Genomic DNA, 17,975 nt, shown 5'->3' with positions numbered 1-17,975 from the left:
GTTCCTTTCCTGTGACATTACAGATGAATTGCTCCCATTCCCTCAAAACCAGAACTGAAATAGTACTGTAGATTAGTTATTCATGAGGCAGTTTTCTCTTCACTTCTATTGGTTCTTTCCAACATCGCTATGAAGATCTTTTAGAGCAACTCTCAGACGCCCACTCACTCTCTCTGTATAGCTCAAAATGAGTGTCCTGACGTTTAAACAGACTGTTAGATCTCATAAAGATGCTGTATGTTGAAGGCCATGGGCTTTGTTCCAAACATTAGCAAAATCCTCGCAAAAGACAGCATTTTATGCATCATTTAAACAGTAGGCAGTAAATGATGCTGATCTATATCCACAGTTCAAGTTTGAAGTTCAGATAGTATGTGTCTTTAGCAGACAATGCAATCCCAAAATGCAGAGCCAATGTTTCCACTCACCTCATTATTGCAGTGAGCCTGGAGCTGAGGATCGAGCCGGTAGTCGAGCGCTGACTCCTGAAGAATCACTCTGATCTGATCCTCACACTCTCCAGACAACCGCTGACAAAAAAATGTCAATTTATTAACCAATTTTAAACGGTTAAAGTCACCATGAAATCAAAATGGGAAATTCTTATTATGGAATTTTGCAGTGTTTATTATGAATGATTTATGAGTGCACATCATTATTTTTGTTCATTTGCCCTCATAACTATTGTTATTTTAAAAAATATATATTTCTATATAATTGTAACTTTTTTTCCCCAGATTGAGTCATTTTAGCCCATTTAGGCAGCATTTCTTTTTAATTAATTTACTTGTACATTTTTTAAGTTTAAGTTTTTCATCTAATATTTATATTTATTTCAGATTTATTTAAATCACTAAAAGTGCTTTTTAATAGTGTTAATTGACAATAATTAATTAAATAAGCTGGATAATGTACAGTCAATTTGGTCATTATCAGAAAATAAATCCTTCAGTAATGATACAAGACTATACTTTTGCTATAATAAAAGGCTGACTGTACATTATTCCTTATTTATTTGCTGCTAATTTTCAGTGACACGCATACCTGGTCTGCATACTTGAGTTTGAGGCAGGATATGACTTGACCCTCCAGTTCGTTGGCATCAGTGGCTTTGTTGAGAATGTTCTGACAGAACTTGGGAATGTCTGCCTTACAAGCCTTCCTCAACACTGGGTTCAATCTGTAGTCTGAATACATCAAGACAACAACAAAATTAGAAATCTAGTATTACACAAGTTGAAATAATTCTATGGAAGCTTGTTTCTGCCACTGAATAAAAAATAAAAAGGGAAAAAATAAACTTTTTTCATCAAAGTTGCATGATATAAACTTGCAATTCCAAGTTATAAAGTCAGAATTGTGATATAAAGAAAGTTTATATAAGTACATATCTCACAATTCTGACTTTATAACACGCAACTGCGAGATATTAAGTCATAGCGGTGAGATATAAACTCGCAATTCTCTTAAAAAAGCATTTTTTTCCTCAGAATTGGACTTTATAACTCACATTTGCAAGTTTTTATCTCACAATTCTGAATAAGGAAGTAATTGAGAGATCAAACCTCGCAATTGCGAGAAAAAGTCAGAATTGCGAGTTTATAACTCACAATTGTGAGAAAAATTAAGAGCCAAACAGAGAGAGTTTTAGATGACAAAGCTTCAAATTAACCAACTCAACTAGATATGAGGAAATGAAAGGTTCTATTGGTGGAGATGTGTAAGGTCTTCACCTGTGTTCTGAGTGATTTGTCTCTTGGTGATCATCTGCTTACACTTTGGATCCATTTGCTCGCTGTTCTTGTTCAGTTTTAGACACTGCAGAAAATTCTTAGCATCCGACTCTGTGCAAAAACGCTAAACCAAGGATAAATAGGTTGAGAAAGACAGGAGAGAAAGACTTCAGACTGGACAGATCTATGGGAAACATATGGAAGCTAAATAAATAATATAATAACCATAATAAAGATTCAATGCAGATTCAGAGGTCCGTACTCAAGGGGAAAATAGTGATAGCTAATGGCCCAGTCATTTTGGCAAATGAACCAGAAATTTCAAGATTATAAACCCTCATATTTTGAGATTATAAGCCCCGCTACATCACCCCATTGCTCTTCTGTGATGTAATGTGGCATAAAACAAGTGATACATTTAAAAACGAGGATTCCTTTTTTAAACTACACTACTTTTCAAAAGTTTGTGGTCATGTGTTTGTTCATTCCATACTGTTTTCCTAAAAGACAAGGTGATGAGTTTTGAGTGTTTAACACTCTTTTCCAAATCAGGTCCAATCCATCGACCACTTCACTCCCGCCCCATGATGATATTATTGAGCTTAAAGGACAATTCCGGTATTTAACACTTTGAGTCTATTTTGTAGTTTGTTTTGGATGAACAAGAGTGGTGGACAAAGAAATTTTGACAATGGTTCCTGTCGCGACTTTTTGACTATTTTAGAATTGCCCATGACCGCTTTAGAATGGGAGTCAATGGCCATGCACGAACATGTCCTTAAAACAACCCTTAACGTTCGTTTTCAAAACTCTGCAACTCACCGAGTGGTTAGTGGTGTTCGTTGATGATCAAAAACAAGTAGCGTAGCGAAATACAGTTTCTGTCGTGTTTTATTTGGCATTTTGTAAAATCCATTGATTTCCGTTGGAGGACTCATTGCTCGCTGATATTACTGCGCTACCGGAAACTGAAAGGGGGCTGTTTACATTTGATTGTAGTCTTTTAGGTCTTTTCGCTCGGTTCTCTGTGCTAGCGTGAGCAGAGCAACGGAAGTTGCGGAAGAGCGGAAGTTTATACGCGGTTGTGAGGTATCTGAAAAAATAGTTCCACTATAGAAAAATAAACGGATTGAAATCATACATTGCGCCGATATTTGTTTTTAATTATCAACGAACACCACTAACCACTCGGTGAGTTGCACAGTTTTGAAAACGAACGTTAAGGGTTGTTTTAAGGACATGTTCGTGCATGGCCATTGACTCCCATTCTAAAGCGGTCATGGGCAATTCTAAAATAGTCAAAAAGTCGCGACAGGAACCATTGTCAAAATTTCTTTGTCCACCACTCTTGTTCATCCAAAACAAACTACAAAATAGACTCAAAGTGTTAAATACCGGAATTGTCCTTTAAGTAATTAAAACGTGGGGGTTAAGCTACTATTGATCTTTGCCAATACAGAGTACGTTTATAACCATCAGGTCGCTCTGTTTGACAGGAAAGCTTTAATGAAGGATGAATAATGAGGCTAAAATGTCAGGACATGACTGAAGGGAACCGCAGAACTTGCCCTAAGTTAGTTATCTGCTAAAACACCTCACCTTGATCATCTGCTTGCACACTCTCATGAGCTGATAGTCCAGCTCTGGATCCATCATTTCAGTTTCCTGAAGCTTAAAGACCTTCTGATGACATACCTGGGACAGCTGCTTCTTGTTCTCTTTGAGACACTCAATGATCTAAGAGGATGAGGAGAGATACCAATGAGAAAAGAACAAATGATGAAGGGCTTCTCCAAAGTGAGTTTGTTAAAGGGTAACTCTCGCCAAAATGCAACCTAGGCTCTTTTTGTTAATCTACCCAAGGCAAACTTTCGTTTAAAAGCATAATTAGAATGGAAACGCCACTTTTAAGTTTGACCGTATTTTCGTTTTAGGTTAAAATGCCTTGTGAATGGGAGTGAATGGGGCACTTTTATGAAAGCATCAAAAATCACTTTTTTTTAAAAAACTAAGGAGGCTCGATACAACATGAAACTTTGCTCAAAGTATCATCAGAGGCTCTACACATTAACTTGAGCATTGAGAACATTGTTTGTGTACACAGAAAGAAAGATTTTGAACACTCCCATTCACAAGGCATTTAACCTAAAACAAAAATACGGTCAAACTTAAAAGTGGCGTTTCCATTTTAGTTATGCTTTTAAACAAAAGTTTGCCTCGAGTAGATTAACAAAAAGACCCTAGGTTGCATTTTGGCGAGAGTTACCCTTTAATAGGGCTCAATTCTACACTTCTCCAGCATTTTATTTTTTCCACTTATGTTGTGAAGTTAAAGGTGCAAGTATGCGATTTCAGTTTCACTGTTTCTCTATTTTTAACAAAGCATTATTTTGCTTCGCTTCAGCAGAGCTATGTTAAAGAGACATCCACTTTTGCACTGTGTTTTTGCATTTTGGGGGACGGGGTAATGAAGGAAGGGGTGTGTTTGTTTGGGTTGACTTCAAATATCAGAAATCGCTTACTGCACCTTTAAGGTTAGTCAAGGTTTCTCGTTTATGGTCATCGGGGACGTGACTAAATGCATTAACTTGTTCAAATAATAATCACACCAGGTGGTAGTTAAAGCAGGAATTGTGCCAAAGGTATGAACAATTCTTGTGAAATTTACATGAAGGTCAGAGAGCATGATTAAATGCATTTCCACACATTATTATTATTTTTTACAAAGATTCATTATGATTGGCTAGCCATTGCTGTTACATGACCTGAAGGGACCCTGCCAGGTTGCCGACTACTGAATAAGTGTAATTATGTTAATGTGTGTGGTCATATCTTAATGTGCTCATGGTTGTGTCAACATGATTTATGGTGGAATCATTTTTATAGTTAAGAAAGTTAAGAGTGTGGCAAATTGAAAATGCATTTACAAAGAGCAAGGAAAATCCCATTTAGCATTACATATAATTTGTACTTTGCATGTTTACATACTGTACATAAAAATTCTGTCATCATTTACTCACCCTCATGTCGTTCCAAACTCTCATCTCATCGCTCATCTTCGGAACACAAATAAAGATCTTAATGATGAAATCTAAGAACTTTCTGCCCCTCAGTTGACAGCTAAGCAACTACCACTTTGACGTTTCAAAAAGTTCACAAAGAGATCATAAAACGAATCCATATGAATTGAGCGGTTTAGTCCAAATTATCTGAAGAGACTCGATTATTTTAGATGATGGACAGATTAAATTTAGGCTTTTATTCACAAAAAAAAACATTCATGTGTTACGCAGCGCGTTTGAGCTTCCGTAAGAAGCAGGTTCTCACAAGATTCTGTTTATGTTCGCTGATCAATGTTTTTATATAAATAAAAGCCAAAATTCAATCTGTTCAATTAAGTTCATTTGGATTAGTTTTACAAGCTCTCTATGAACTTTTTGAAGCATCAAATTTTCAGTTGCATAGCTTTCAATGGAGGGACAGAAATCTCTCAGATTTCATCAAAAAGATCTTCATGTTCCAAAGATGAACGAAGTTTTACGTGTTTGGAAGGACATCAGGTTGAGAAATTAATGACAGAATTTTCGTTTTTAGGTGAACTATCCCTTTAAAACCATCTGGCTGTAATGTACGGTTTTCCACAGGGTTCCTACATTTGACAAGTGGATTTTCATGACTTTTCACATTCTTTCATGATCACTCAGTAAGTCATTTAAGTATCATTTTATAGAGATTGAAGGTGTAGATTTCCATTTGTACTGTATGTTAGATACCAATGCTTACAATCAGATTTAAATCAGTGGTTATCAACATTTTAGAGGCGACTCAAGATGGCTTAAAATTATTGACAAAACTAAAACAGATTATAAAAAATAAATCAAGATGCAAGCTGACATTTTATTTTTATTTGTTCCCTCCACAATTGTTATTTTTATTTAAAGGGATACTTCACCTCTGGAAAGATGAATGTGTATTTAAAATAGGTAATTTATGTAGAAGAAATGTTAAGAAATTTTTGAATTTGGAGCTTTCTAGACTGAGAAAAGCCAGAAAATGTATTTTTGGCTTATGTGGATGAAAGACAACAACTCCCAGAATGCACTTGCTTCGCTGCCCTAGGAGGCCACGCCTACCGGTTAGAGAGCGCAGTTGAAAACAACAAGAAGGTTAGGCTACTAACTTAGTGAGTCTCCGTGACGAGTTTGCCCTGGATTTGGAGATCGCCCAAAATGTCCGGGATTCGGCTTTTGCGTTCTACAGTCGCCATTCATTATGTTTACTGTGGCGAGCAGGACGAGGCTGACGGCCGCGGGAGAATGGCGCGAGGCCGGTGGCGTCATTACTGAGACGCGCCGGTCTCATATCTCTCACGGAGGAGCGGGAATTTTCTTAGCAATGGTAAAACGCACATCAACCGGTCACTTGTTTAGCGTTCATGTAAACACTACATTCAGATTCACCGATCGGAAAGAATTCAGTTAGATTGAAACAAAAGGTGCGCATGTAAACAATGAATGGTGACCGCAGGAATCCCGTACATTTTGAACGATCTCGCCCGCCGGACAAGTCCAGGAAAAGGAGGATGGTAACCCCTACTACTCAGCTTTCTCCACATTACAAGAGCCTGATAGCTTAGCTTCCAGGCTGACACTGTGTACATTCTGTGAGTGAGATCCCACCCTCTATGGGCGGGTTGAAAATATGCGGAACAACGCCTTCTACTGGCTGTAGTCTTTAGCCTCTGGCCAGGAAATCCTCCGATGACGCAAAATGACGATTTTTGCGTCATCGGAGGATTTTTTCCAGACAAAAAATACATAAATCTCTCCTCTCAGGGGGATATGAGGGTGGAAAGCATGGTAATTCGAAAATACTACAGGTTTTCTACAAATACAAAGCTTAATGCTAAATCCTGAAGTATCCTTTTAAGAACCAGGGTTCACACAGTCTTGCAAAACAAGCATATATGAGGGAATTTTAAAAGTGTGATTTTTAGACCTGGAAAAGTCACGGAAATTAATAAAATAATTTTTTTTGTTGCAGTTTTGTCTTTTTCTAAGACATGTTATTGGGTTCAAATTTATATTTTTGAGTAAATTATGAGTAATTACAAATCACTAGAAAAGTCATGTAAATGTATTAGTAATACAAATGGTAAAACCTGAAGAACATTAATTTAATGTAACTTCTGTAATTATAGAATGTAATTATTTGCATAATTTATAATTGTTTTACTTATTTATCATTTTATTATTTTAACACACATCCTAGTTTATGTACATATAGAATCTACTGTAAATGTGGTTCAATGAAGCATTTATCTTTTTGGTGCAGAGCAAATTTATTTGCTGAAGACACGATTCAATTTTCAATTTTAAAATTCTCTACTATTTCCAGGTCTTCCATGACCGTGGGAATCTTGTTATATAAAGCTTCTTTCACTAACTGGACAAGTTTCATCATGTGTCTGCATTCAGCAGCCATAGGTGGGGGCAGAAAGCTATCTAGAAATGTAAAAGATCAAAGTAAACCTTTACCTGAGCATTTCCATAGGCAACAGAGGAACACAGCTTGTTGATATCCTTCTTACAAGCGTCATGCAGCTCAGGTTCTAGTCGAATGTCCTCTGACTGTAAACAAAGAGGACAGAGAATGTGACATTTAATTCAGTGTCATTTATTTTTAATGGTGCTTTTAGGTCCTTGATTGTATAAAATCACAGTTCACTTTTGTTGTACAGGAAAGAGGGTCTGAACGACATTAGGGTGAATGTCTAATTTAACTTGGGTAAAATTAATTTACCATCTCCAGCTCTTCCACCTTCAGCTGTTTCCGACATTTCAGAGACACGCGCTGATCTTTCACATCCTGTAGCGTGTCGTTCCTCACTGTGGTGCTCAAACAGATGACTACATCCGCCCTGAGGTGGAAGAAACACGAAATGACACATGAAAAGGGTGAAAGAGACATTAGGAGGGCAGAGGATAAAAAAAGTATTTGGTTCAAGAGGATAAATTTGTGTCAGCGAGAGAGAAAGCAAGCAAGTGCAAGAGAGCCAAAATAAGAGGAGACACACAGTGAGGCTGTGATGATTTAAGCCTCTATGGAAAGATGTTATATAATAAATAAATCACCATCAAAATTGAATAAAAATAAAAAATAAAAAAATCAAACAGAGTTTATGCAGAATGTTTCAAAACCAGCAAAACAGCCACGAATCATATCAGCAAAGTAGTTCTGGGATTTGTGAACTCACTTCTTCTTAATGTTTGGACAGAGCTTGAGTACATCCTCCTTACAGGCCATTTTGAACTTGTAGGAGAAGCGGAAGTCCTTCATCTGAACCTATAGGGTAGACAAGTATACACTTGAAATAAAAATACATCCCATAACTCACAAGGACTGTTGGGTAATACACCTTATTTCAGTGCGCAATACACAACTGTTTAAAAGTTCTGGGTTGCTATGATAAAAAAAAAAAAACTTTTATTCAGCAAGGAACTTATCAAAAAAGCTATTATAAAGACATTTATAATGTTAAAAATATTTCTATTTCAAATTAATGCTGTTCTTTCAGTTAACTTTGTATTTATCAAGAGAACCTGAAAAAAATCTATCACGGTTTCCACAAAAATTATTAAGCAGCACAACTGTTTTCAACATTGATAATAAGAAGAAATGTTTCTTGCGCATCAAATCAGCATATCAGAATGATTTCTGAAGGATCATGTGACAATGAAGACTGGAGTAATGATGCTGTAAATTCAGCTTTGCTTCACAGGACTAAATTACATTTTAAAATACAGTATATTAAAATAGAAAACAGTTATTTCAAATTTTGATAATATTTCACAATAATTCTATTTTTACTGCATTTTTGATCAAATAAATGCAGCCTTGGTGAGCATAAGTGACTTCTTTCTAAAACATAAAAAAATAATCTTACCGACACCAAACGTAATGTTGATATAAAGCATAAGTGCAAAAATTCAGATAGTAGTTAATTTTTCATAATCTATTAACTCACAATTCACTCAGAAAATGTGGTCAATCTGAAATGACAAACACTACATCCTTAAGGCCCTTTCACACCGGATGCGTAACGAAAAAGCGAAACGAAAAAGCGAAACGAAAAAGCGAATAGTTCGCGTCAAAACCATTCACATCAGCCGCGACGCGAATTTGCGCGTCTGTGACGTTCAGAGAGCTTCAACATTCCAAAACTTTCGCGCCGACAGTTGAGAAAACATGGACACTTCATCATCATCATGATCCAGTGAGTGAAGACGAGCTTTTCATTTTCTTTAAAAGACAGAAAAGAAGGTTTTGGGTGCACCCAATCTTAAAGAACAGAGAGTCTGAAGGGGAGTATGCTAATGTGCACATGTGTTTTTTTTGCGTCTTCAACTAAACACAGTGCGTTTTGTAATGTCACTACACATTACATGTAACACACGAAGTAAGTAAGTTAAAATCATTCGACTAGAAACTGTAGATATCACACAAAGAATGTAACGTTATAGTATACTAAAAGCAGCCCTAAATAGTCTCACTACATTTTGTTACATGTTCAAAGTAAACGCGGTCTCGGTCTCTATCTTTGACGATAATAGTGTTAGCTTTCTATCCCAAATGTAGTTTAGCCTGCTAGCCTACACAGCACAGGACTATACAACGACTAAAACTATCACACAACATACTCACAGTCGTAATAACCGAGTTGGTTGGCAATGATACGCCACACATTGTCTTTCAAATCGTTGTCCTTGGAGTATGTGATTGGCTGAAGCCTTTTCTGTCGCCGCAAAAGTAAAAAAAAAATCGACATCGAAGCGAAAAAAATAAGTCATTTTTTCGCCGTAGCACATTCGCATTCGATGTGGAAGCACTCATTACACAAACAGCTGATCAAAAAATAAAACCATCGCGCGAATTATTCATGCGTCAAAATCGCGTCCAGTGTGAAAGGGCCTTTATGCATCGCTTTCTGCCAGAGCTTTTTCGTGCTTTTCCCAAATCACTGAAGTGACGCAGACGTCCGGGTTAGCAGTAGCATGAGCCGTCAGGCAAGTGTTATTTAAATAAACTCCTGATGTACTTACAAACTTTCCAATGCCTCGTTTTATGAGTACAGAACCTATTTGTACTACTGTAGAAGTTTGGTACCATTCTGGGCATTATTAGTGGGGTAATTTACGAGATACATCATAGGATCCATTAGCGCCTGCACTAAGCCATCCGGCTGATTTCTCTAAATAAGCTCTAACTTTAATAATGTTCGACCAAGGGAAAAAAGGGTTCTGGGGGGGTGTTTGGCTCGAGGTCATGGTGCAAAGGACCCTGAGTTGATTTTACTCCGAACCATCCCTTTAACCCTTAACTTGTGTTTTTTTATGTTCTGAGATATTTTTACTTAGGCCACTAACACTAAGTGGGGGGGGGGGGGGGGTTTGCTTCACCAATGGAACCAATCACATTAATAGAAGGTGACATGTTAAAGTCATGAGTTAGGCACGATGATTTTGTTTTTATGTGTCATGTCTTTATCCTATAAAACCTGATGTATTATTCTATGTGGCTGAAATTCTCTGAGAATTGCTCGAGAACTCTCCCGGCCGTGATTAAAGCATTTAAAGGACATTTGCTGAAGTTTGTCTGTCATTTATGCTGCGCAGCAAGTCAGTTAGGAGACCCAGATATACTAAAGGTTGTAGACGTTAGGGGACGTCGATTGTAGACAAGACCCAGGTATACTTAGGTCAGGTGAGAAATAGAGAAAAATCTACCACAGTTCCTAATGTGGTCATCACAGCACCAAATACTTAATACTTAAAGACTTGATAGGCTACTAAAACATGCTCTAGATATTGATTGAAAATGTTCTGATTGTAGTTTCAACATTTAATAATACATTATTAAAATCCAAACCTGAGCTAACATGAACTAACAATGATTAGTTGTATGTTTTAGCTAACGTTATCAAAGAATAATAGCTCATTGTTAATGTTAATGGATTATCTAACAATATCTAATGAGATCTTATTGTAAAGGGTTACTTATTGTTCTTTATAATTCTTTTGCACTTTAATCTGTTAAAAACAATAACTAAAGTAAATAAATGTTTCAGTGTATTGTATTATTGTATTTAAATGTTCAGTTCTTCTTGTTATAAGAAAGAAGTTATTACATGTGTTATAGTATGACAACACTTTTTTTTGTGCAACTTATCGTGATAAAACCATTTACCGTGATAAAAGCTTCAGCAATTATCGCAACATGAACGTTTTATACCATTACATGCCTAGTCAAATGTCAGCTGATTAATTAGTCGGTCAACATATGCAACCAACCCAAAACCATTCAGTACGATCTTGGCTGGGACAGGATGACATTTAGGAAAACATTTACTTGTCATCATTTAAATATACTGTAGGGAAATTGGATGTGTGACTGGCTTACCAGCTGGAAATGAGTGACGCCCACAGCACATTTATCATTCATTTCCCTCTGATGTTTGTTCTGCACCAGGCATTCCAGAAGATTCCCTGTGTCTATCTGATTATCAGCTACGTCCTGGAAGGAAGGAGACCGAAATGAGAAATTCAGATTTAATAAATAAAGAGAATAATTAGATGTGTGCAGTGAGTACTAACGTGGCAGTGGTTCTGGATGACTTGTTCACAGGCTCGGATCAGCAGGGCTTCAATCTGAATGTCCTGTTAACACAACAGTATGGCCATATATATACATTTTTTAAAAAAAGAAGTCCTACATGTATATATGTATATATTTATAGATCTTTTAAGATATAATATTATATAATATAATTTAATGTTTTTAAAAGAAGTCTCTTACAATCACCAGGGCTGCATGTATCAAAAATACAGTAAGAACAGTAATATTGTTAAAATAATTGTTTTCTATTTGAATATATTTTAATGCAAAGCTGAACGTTCAGCATCATTACTCCAGTCTCCAGTCACATGATCCTTCAGAAATCATTCTAATGCTGATTTGACACTCAAAAAACATTTATATTATTATCCACATAGAAAAAAGCCTTTGCTGTTTAATATTTTTGTGAAAATTGTGATAAATTTCATGATAAAAAATGTGATAGAAATTCAGGATTCTTTGAGGAATAGAAAGTTAAGAAAACAGCATTCACTTGAAATAGAAACCTTTTGTTATATTATAAATGTCTTTACTGTGACTTTTGATCAACTTAATGCACCGTTGCAATTAAAAGTACTAATTTTAGAAAAAATAATAAAAGTAACCCATTTAACAAGATGTTGAAATATGAATGCTTGCAAGGGAATGTTCAAATCCAATCACAATTCATGCAAATATGCAAAATAAAAAAATGTAAATATTAAGCATAAAATGTATACAAAATATAGCACACTTAATGCTAAAATGATCCACAAAACTTCAAATGGCGTTTGTATGTTAAGCAGTTGAAGCTGAATGAATTGAAAAACGGTACCTACCTCGCAAGCAATTTCATTTACGTGCAGTATGTACCTGTTCACTCTGAGGTTTGAGTACCTGCAGTGGAGTAAGATATGAAACATACCTCAGATTCTAGTTCCGTCAGGTTTCCCACCACTTCTCTGCAGTTTGACACCAGGTCCTCTAGATGGTCCTGAAGACACTCCAGCTCCTGATGCAGAAAAAAACCACCAGTGAATCACTGACATAAAGTCAGATCTCATAATCACAAATCTCAGCACATTTTTTACCTGTCCAGTGTCTGTCTTCTCGCTGCACCATTTGCCCAGGTCAGTCATGCAACGTTTCTGGAGCTCAGGGTCCAACTTCACATCCAGAGCTCTCTGGTGAAGAATTCTCTGGACTTCCACCTTACAGTCCCTGGTGAGCTACACACAGGAGTCAGTGAATTTTTCCACATCAGTTGAATATTATGACAGAATACCAGTTAAATTATCTGTTTTGACATGCAAATTCAATGGCTGAATCCATAACTGCATGCTCTCCATTCTACAAGCTTTTTGTCTCATATAAAGTTGACTTTTGTATGTTGGTCAAATACCCTAAGTGGGTAGTTCCTAGCCAGAAAGTGGAACAAACTTCATTCCAATTGTCTCTTCAGTGGTTTAAAGGGATAGTTCACCCAAAAATTAAAATTCTGTCATTAATTACTCACCCTCATGTCGTTCCAAACCCAAAGACTTTCGTTCATCTTCTGAACACAAATTAAGATATTTTTAATGAAATCTGAGAGATTTCTGTCCCTCCATTGAAAGTCTTTTCACCCACAACTCTGATGCTTAAAAAAATTCATAAAGACACTAGGGCTGTCACTTTATGTTCGAAAATCGATTGCACAATCGATTGAACCAACCAACGCAAGTTTCGAAAACGAATCGATTTTAACGGTCTTTTCTCGGAGTGCGTCCAGCTCGTCACGATACGCCCGCAGCAAACGCGCGTCATACAGCAACTGCAGGCTCTGACAAACACGCATAACAGCAAATTATCCTTCTGCATAATGCTTCTTTTTACTACAAAACTGAATTCTGCCAGTATGCAGACAGTCTCATGCATTCAGATACAAATTCGGGCTACGCGTCTACAATCGCCAACGTAGGCGAAATTTGTTTGACATTTCTAATCGTAAACACAGCCATGTTGAAGACTGAGGTAATGTTTTTCATTGATGTTATGGCAGTCCACTCTGCTTATTGTTTTTCGAGAATGTTGCACTCCTGTTTGTCATTGTGTACGAAACTTCACGCCAATAAATCATCAGAAATATTGCAGACTTGTGTTTGCGTCTCAAGCGCCCTCTTTACGTTCGTCCTAATGCCTGTTCGTTGTCCGTGGATTTGCCCATATTTTGCATTTAAAATGGAAACGTCTTTAGACATGGAAAATCGATTTTACAATGGATTCAATGAACACTTATGTCTCAAAAATCGAACAGGATTTTTTCGCAAAAGTGACAGCCCTAAAAGACACATGTATATTTATTCACATATAGACACTACGAGCATAAACAGAAGCTCAGCCGTACTTGCTTGACACGCAAGAACAAATCTCATTGGTCCTTGTGAAAGCTCAAACGCACTGCATAGCACACAAAAATGAACTTCATCGGTTCTCGAGTGTCAGGCAAGCATGCATGAGCAAATTTGAATGCAAACAGTGTTCACTGATCAATGTTTATATGTGAATAAAAACGTAAAATAAACCTGTTAATCATATAAAGCGATTGTGTCTATGAATATGGATTTATTTTATGATCTCTTTATGAATGTTTTGAAGTCTCAGAGTTTTGGTTGAATAAACTAGTCAATGGAGGGTCAGAAATCTCTCCGATCTGTGTTTCGAAGATGAACAAAAGTCTAATGGATCATAAGGGTGGGTAAATTACAGAATTTTCATTTTTGGGTAAACTATCCCTTTAATGAGAATTGAGTTGACAAATTAAAAAAAGGCCATTATTTGTGCTTCTCACCCTTCTTCCCTGCTCTTCTGTCCGGTAAGCGTGTCGGTGCAAGCAGGAAAACACAGCGCCAGGAGGCATGAGATCAGTGCTCTCATTCCAGCCTGGTGAGTAGCAAAGTCTGGAAGCGTCATTCTGACATTTACGGTATAAGATTGGATCAAGCCTGGTGGGAAAAAAAAACACATAGCAGACAAAAATCAGTCACAATCACAGTCACCTTAACCTCAACCACTGCTATCAAAATGAAAGCACAATTGTGTATATACCTGAAATCAATCCTTCATTGAAGTCTATGTACACATATAGCATAAAGTACACTACCGTTCAAAAGTTTTGGGTCAGTAAGACTTTTTTTTAAAGAAATTTATATTTTTATTTAGCAAGGATGCATTAAATTGAAAAGAAGCAACTATAAAGTAGTTAAGAAGATTCCGCAGACAAAAGATTCCCAATGCATCACGGTTTCAACAAAAATATTATTCAGTACAATTGTTTTCAACATTGATAATCATAAAAATGTTTCTTGAGCAGCAAATCAGCATATTAGAATTATCTCTGAAGGATCATGTGACATGAGTGGATGTACAAAAATCTCACGGGTGCATTCAGTGCATGTAGCGAGATTTAAAAAAGGGGCACATTAAAGGTAAACATCTTTTGTCATGATTCAGCCTCAAAAGAGAACAAAACAGCAATCTCTCTATGGCTGTAACAAACAAAGCTGTCACACGGCCAGACTGTCACAATGGACCATCAAACCAAATTGCTGTTTCAAACGGCTCTAATTAAAAACCACTTGAATCTAATGGGCTGTGAATGAAGTTATGACCATCTAATGGTTTTATTATAATGGCACTGTGTGGGCATCCTTCTCAAATTGAACAGATGAGAGAAACACACAGTGAAGGTCGCATCATGCAGACACACCAAACTGCAGACGAGTGCTGAGCTATTAAACATACAAAGACCTCTGACTGACTGAATGGATTTGAACAACAAGCTATTATACAAACACACTCGAAACATTACTTAAAAGCATAAGGGGGTTTCAAGAGTCTTATTTTGTATGAGTCATCACGTACAGTACGGTCAGGTAAAGAAAAAGGAATTTAGGATGATTACTTCCAGTCTCTTGAAATGAAGTACTGCAGCTCCAGCAGCCGGTGTTCACAGTCCTGAACCATCTTCTCCGTGTAAAGGTGCTCCATTAAACAAGACAGAATCCTACACACACACAAACACACTATTTGTCAAAATAAATTAAATTAAAACACTGAAAACATTGAATATTTTAAACTGAACATTATAATGTACAGTATGAAAAAATGTTAATGGTGTTACTGAAATTTTGGTTTTAAAGGTTAAATTTAAGTGAGAAATAAATTACAATGCACAATACATTAGCGCCTGATACTGATACATTTAAAATCCCAACTTAATTAAATTTACTTTTTAATTATTTTTTTTTACAAATATCATAAAATACATTTAAAAACGGAATGAATTAATTAACGAATTAATGAAAAATTAATAATTAAAGTTTTTGTTTGACGCCTTTGAGTATTATAGTCTCTTTCAAAGCACATTTTCTACAAAAAAAGTTATTAATAATTTATCTAAACATAAAGATAAAAAATGTAATATCTAAATAAAAAATTACATTAAAACGAATATAACCAAAACTTACTTTATTTAATTTAATATATATATATATATATATATATATATATATATATATAAATTTCTATATATATATATTTATTTTTTTGATTAACGATATTTGTAAAAAATAAAAATGCATTGGAAGAGACTGTATGTAACTTAAAAAAAAGGAATAAAACAAAACCTTTTTTATTTGAGTATTACATTCTCTTCCAACGCAAAATTTATTTTGACAAATACCACAAAAATATCACAAAAAGTAAACAAATAAATACATAAAAAAATAAACAGTTTAGTTTATCAGTCTCTTCCAATGTGGACACTGTGTAACTGGACTATACAGTATATATATATTAAACAAATAAATAGTTTGGGTTATAAGGCCCCGATATTCTTAAATCGAACTTGAAGAATGAACTGTGTGACGTCATTTCGGCCCAAATCAGGCCAAAACTAAGTTCGTTATGGAGTTAGTTTCAGTAGTTCAAAACAGCATGCCAAAGGAACTTTCCGTAAAATTGGGATGTTGGGATATTTACAAAGAGTATACCACTTTAAAAAAGGTATTCTGAACTTCTTTTTACCCCTAAGTGAAGAACGAAAAGAACTCTGCCAAGAGTATATTGGGGCCTTGTAACTGGACTGTGTTGTATTCTACAACTTGAATGCCTGTACCATCTTTTTTTCCTCTTAAAAAAAGAGAGCGACACATTTACACTCTACACACACTTAATTGGATTTGACCCTGTCCTCTAAATCCACTTCAGTTTAATATGGTGCCTGCGAAAGAAAGACAATGAGAAACTCGATAACCGGACAGTATCGAAGAATTGAACAAAGCATGAAGCCAAGTGGAATAATCTCTACAGGAATTAAATCAACAAATAAATCCTGTGCCAGACTACAGTTACCTAGTACTGATTAGCTGTTTCCCCTGGAGAATTGAACATTGATGCTAAGGTAAAATACACCATTTCTTGAAAGTATTTGCACTATATTAATGCACTATGACTCACATAGGGTCTCCGCTACGGATGTGTTTGCAGGCTGTCTGGATCACAGACTCACAGGCTTCATTCAAAGCGCGATCAATCCGGTAATCGGTGCCGGGATCTGCTGACTGGATAAGAGTCTGCAGCTACGGGAGACAAATAATGAATGTCACAGATGAAAAAATATAAAAAGAAGACAATAAAAAAAGTAGTCTAAGTAAATAAATAAAAATATCTCTGAGAAAGCAATTCATGCTTTTAAGACTACAATAGCGTTCAAAAAGTTTGGGGTGAAGTTTGAAAGAAAGAAAGAAATACTTTTATTCAGCAAGGATACATTTAATTATGGAAGCTTGTTTCCGCCACTGAATAAAACATTTTAAAAGATAATTGCAACTTTTTATCTCACAATTGCGAGTTTACATCTCGCAATTCTGACTTTATTTCTCAGAATTGCGAGATATAAAGTCAGAATTGCGTGAAATAAAGTCAGAATTCTGAGATATAAAGTCAGAATTGCGAGATATAAAGTCGCAATTGCGTCTTATAAAGTCAGAATTCTGACTTTTTTTCTCGCAATTGCGACTTTATATCACGCAATTCTGACTTTATATCTCAGAATTCTGACTTTATATCACACAATTCTGACTTTATAACACATAATTGCGAGTTTATATCTCGCAATTCTGACATCTTTTCTCAGAATTGTGAGATAAAGGACTTTTTTTTTTTACCTTAGAATAGTTTATATCTCACAATTCTGACTTTATAACACGCAATTGCGACTTTATATCATGCAATTCTGCCTTTATATCTCCCAATTGCGTGATATAAAGTCAGAATTCTGAGATATAAAGTCAGAATTGCGTGATATAAAGTCGCAATTGCGAGAAAAAAAGTCAGAATTCTGACTTTATAACACGCAATTGTGACTTTATATCTCGCAATTCTGACTTTAAAACACGCAATTGCGACTTTATTTCACGCAATTCTGACTTTATATCTCGCAATTCTGACTTTAAAACACGCAATTGCGACTTTATTTCACGCAAATCTGACTTTATATCTCGCAATTCTGAGAAATAAAGTTAGAATTGCGAGATGTAAACTCGC

The 17,975-nt window shown here is 35.9% G+C and overlaps 1 protein-coding gene across 1 annotated transcript in view; it reads right to left on the bottom strand.

The window, feature by feature from the left end:
* Positions 1-17,975, bottom strand: part of glg1b (golgi glycoprotein 1b) — a gene marked incomplete at its 5' end in the record, with an annotated part of 54,819 nt that overhangs the window by 8,145 nt on the left and 28,699 nt on the right. Inside the window, 14 exons of the mRNA XM_081372582.1 lie at positions 429-530; positions 1,045-1,187; positions 1,734-1,857; positions 3,333-3,470; positions 7,271-7,363; positions 7,536-7,653; positions 7,990-8,078; positions 11,193-11,306; positions 11,387-11,449; positions 12,313-12,399; positions 12,479-12,616; positions 14,218-14,371; positions 15,331-15,432; positions 16,887-17,008. Of these exons, the coding sequence (XP_081228708.1) occupies positions 429-530; positions 1,045-1,187; positions 1,734-1,857; positions 3,333-3,470; positions 7,271-7,363; positions 7,536-7,653; positions 7,990-8,078; positions 11,193-11,306; positions 11,387-11,449; positions 12,313-12,399; positions 12,479-12,616; positions 14,218-14,371; positions 15,331-15,432; positions 16,887-17,008 (1,587 nt within the window). The remainder of the gene's footprint in view (positions 1-428; positions 531-1,044; positions 1,188-1,733; positions 1,858-3,332; positions 3,471-7,270; positions 7,364-7,535; positions 7,654-7,989; positions 8,079-11,192; positions 11,307-11,386; positions 11,450-12,312; positions 12,400-12,478; positions 12,617-14,217; positions 14,372-15,330; positions 15,433-16,886; positions 17,009-17,975) is intronic.

The sequence above is a fragment of the Scardinius erythrophthalmus genome, assembly GCF_964197995.2.
Source record: "Scardinius erythrophthalmus genome assembly, chromosome: 8".
Classification (NCBI taxonomy): Eukaryota; Metazoa; Chordata; class Actinopteri; order Cypriniformes; family Leuciscidae; genus Scardinius; species Scardinius erythrophthalmus.
The sequence above is the reverse complement of the archived record's forward strand: the minus strand, read 5'-3'. Positions and strand labels throughout refer to the sequence as shown.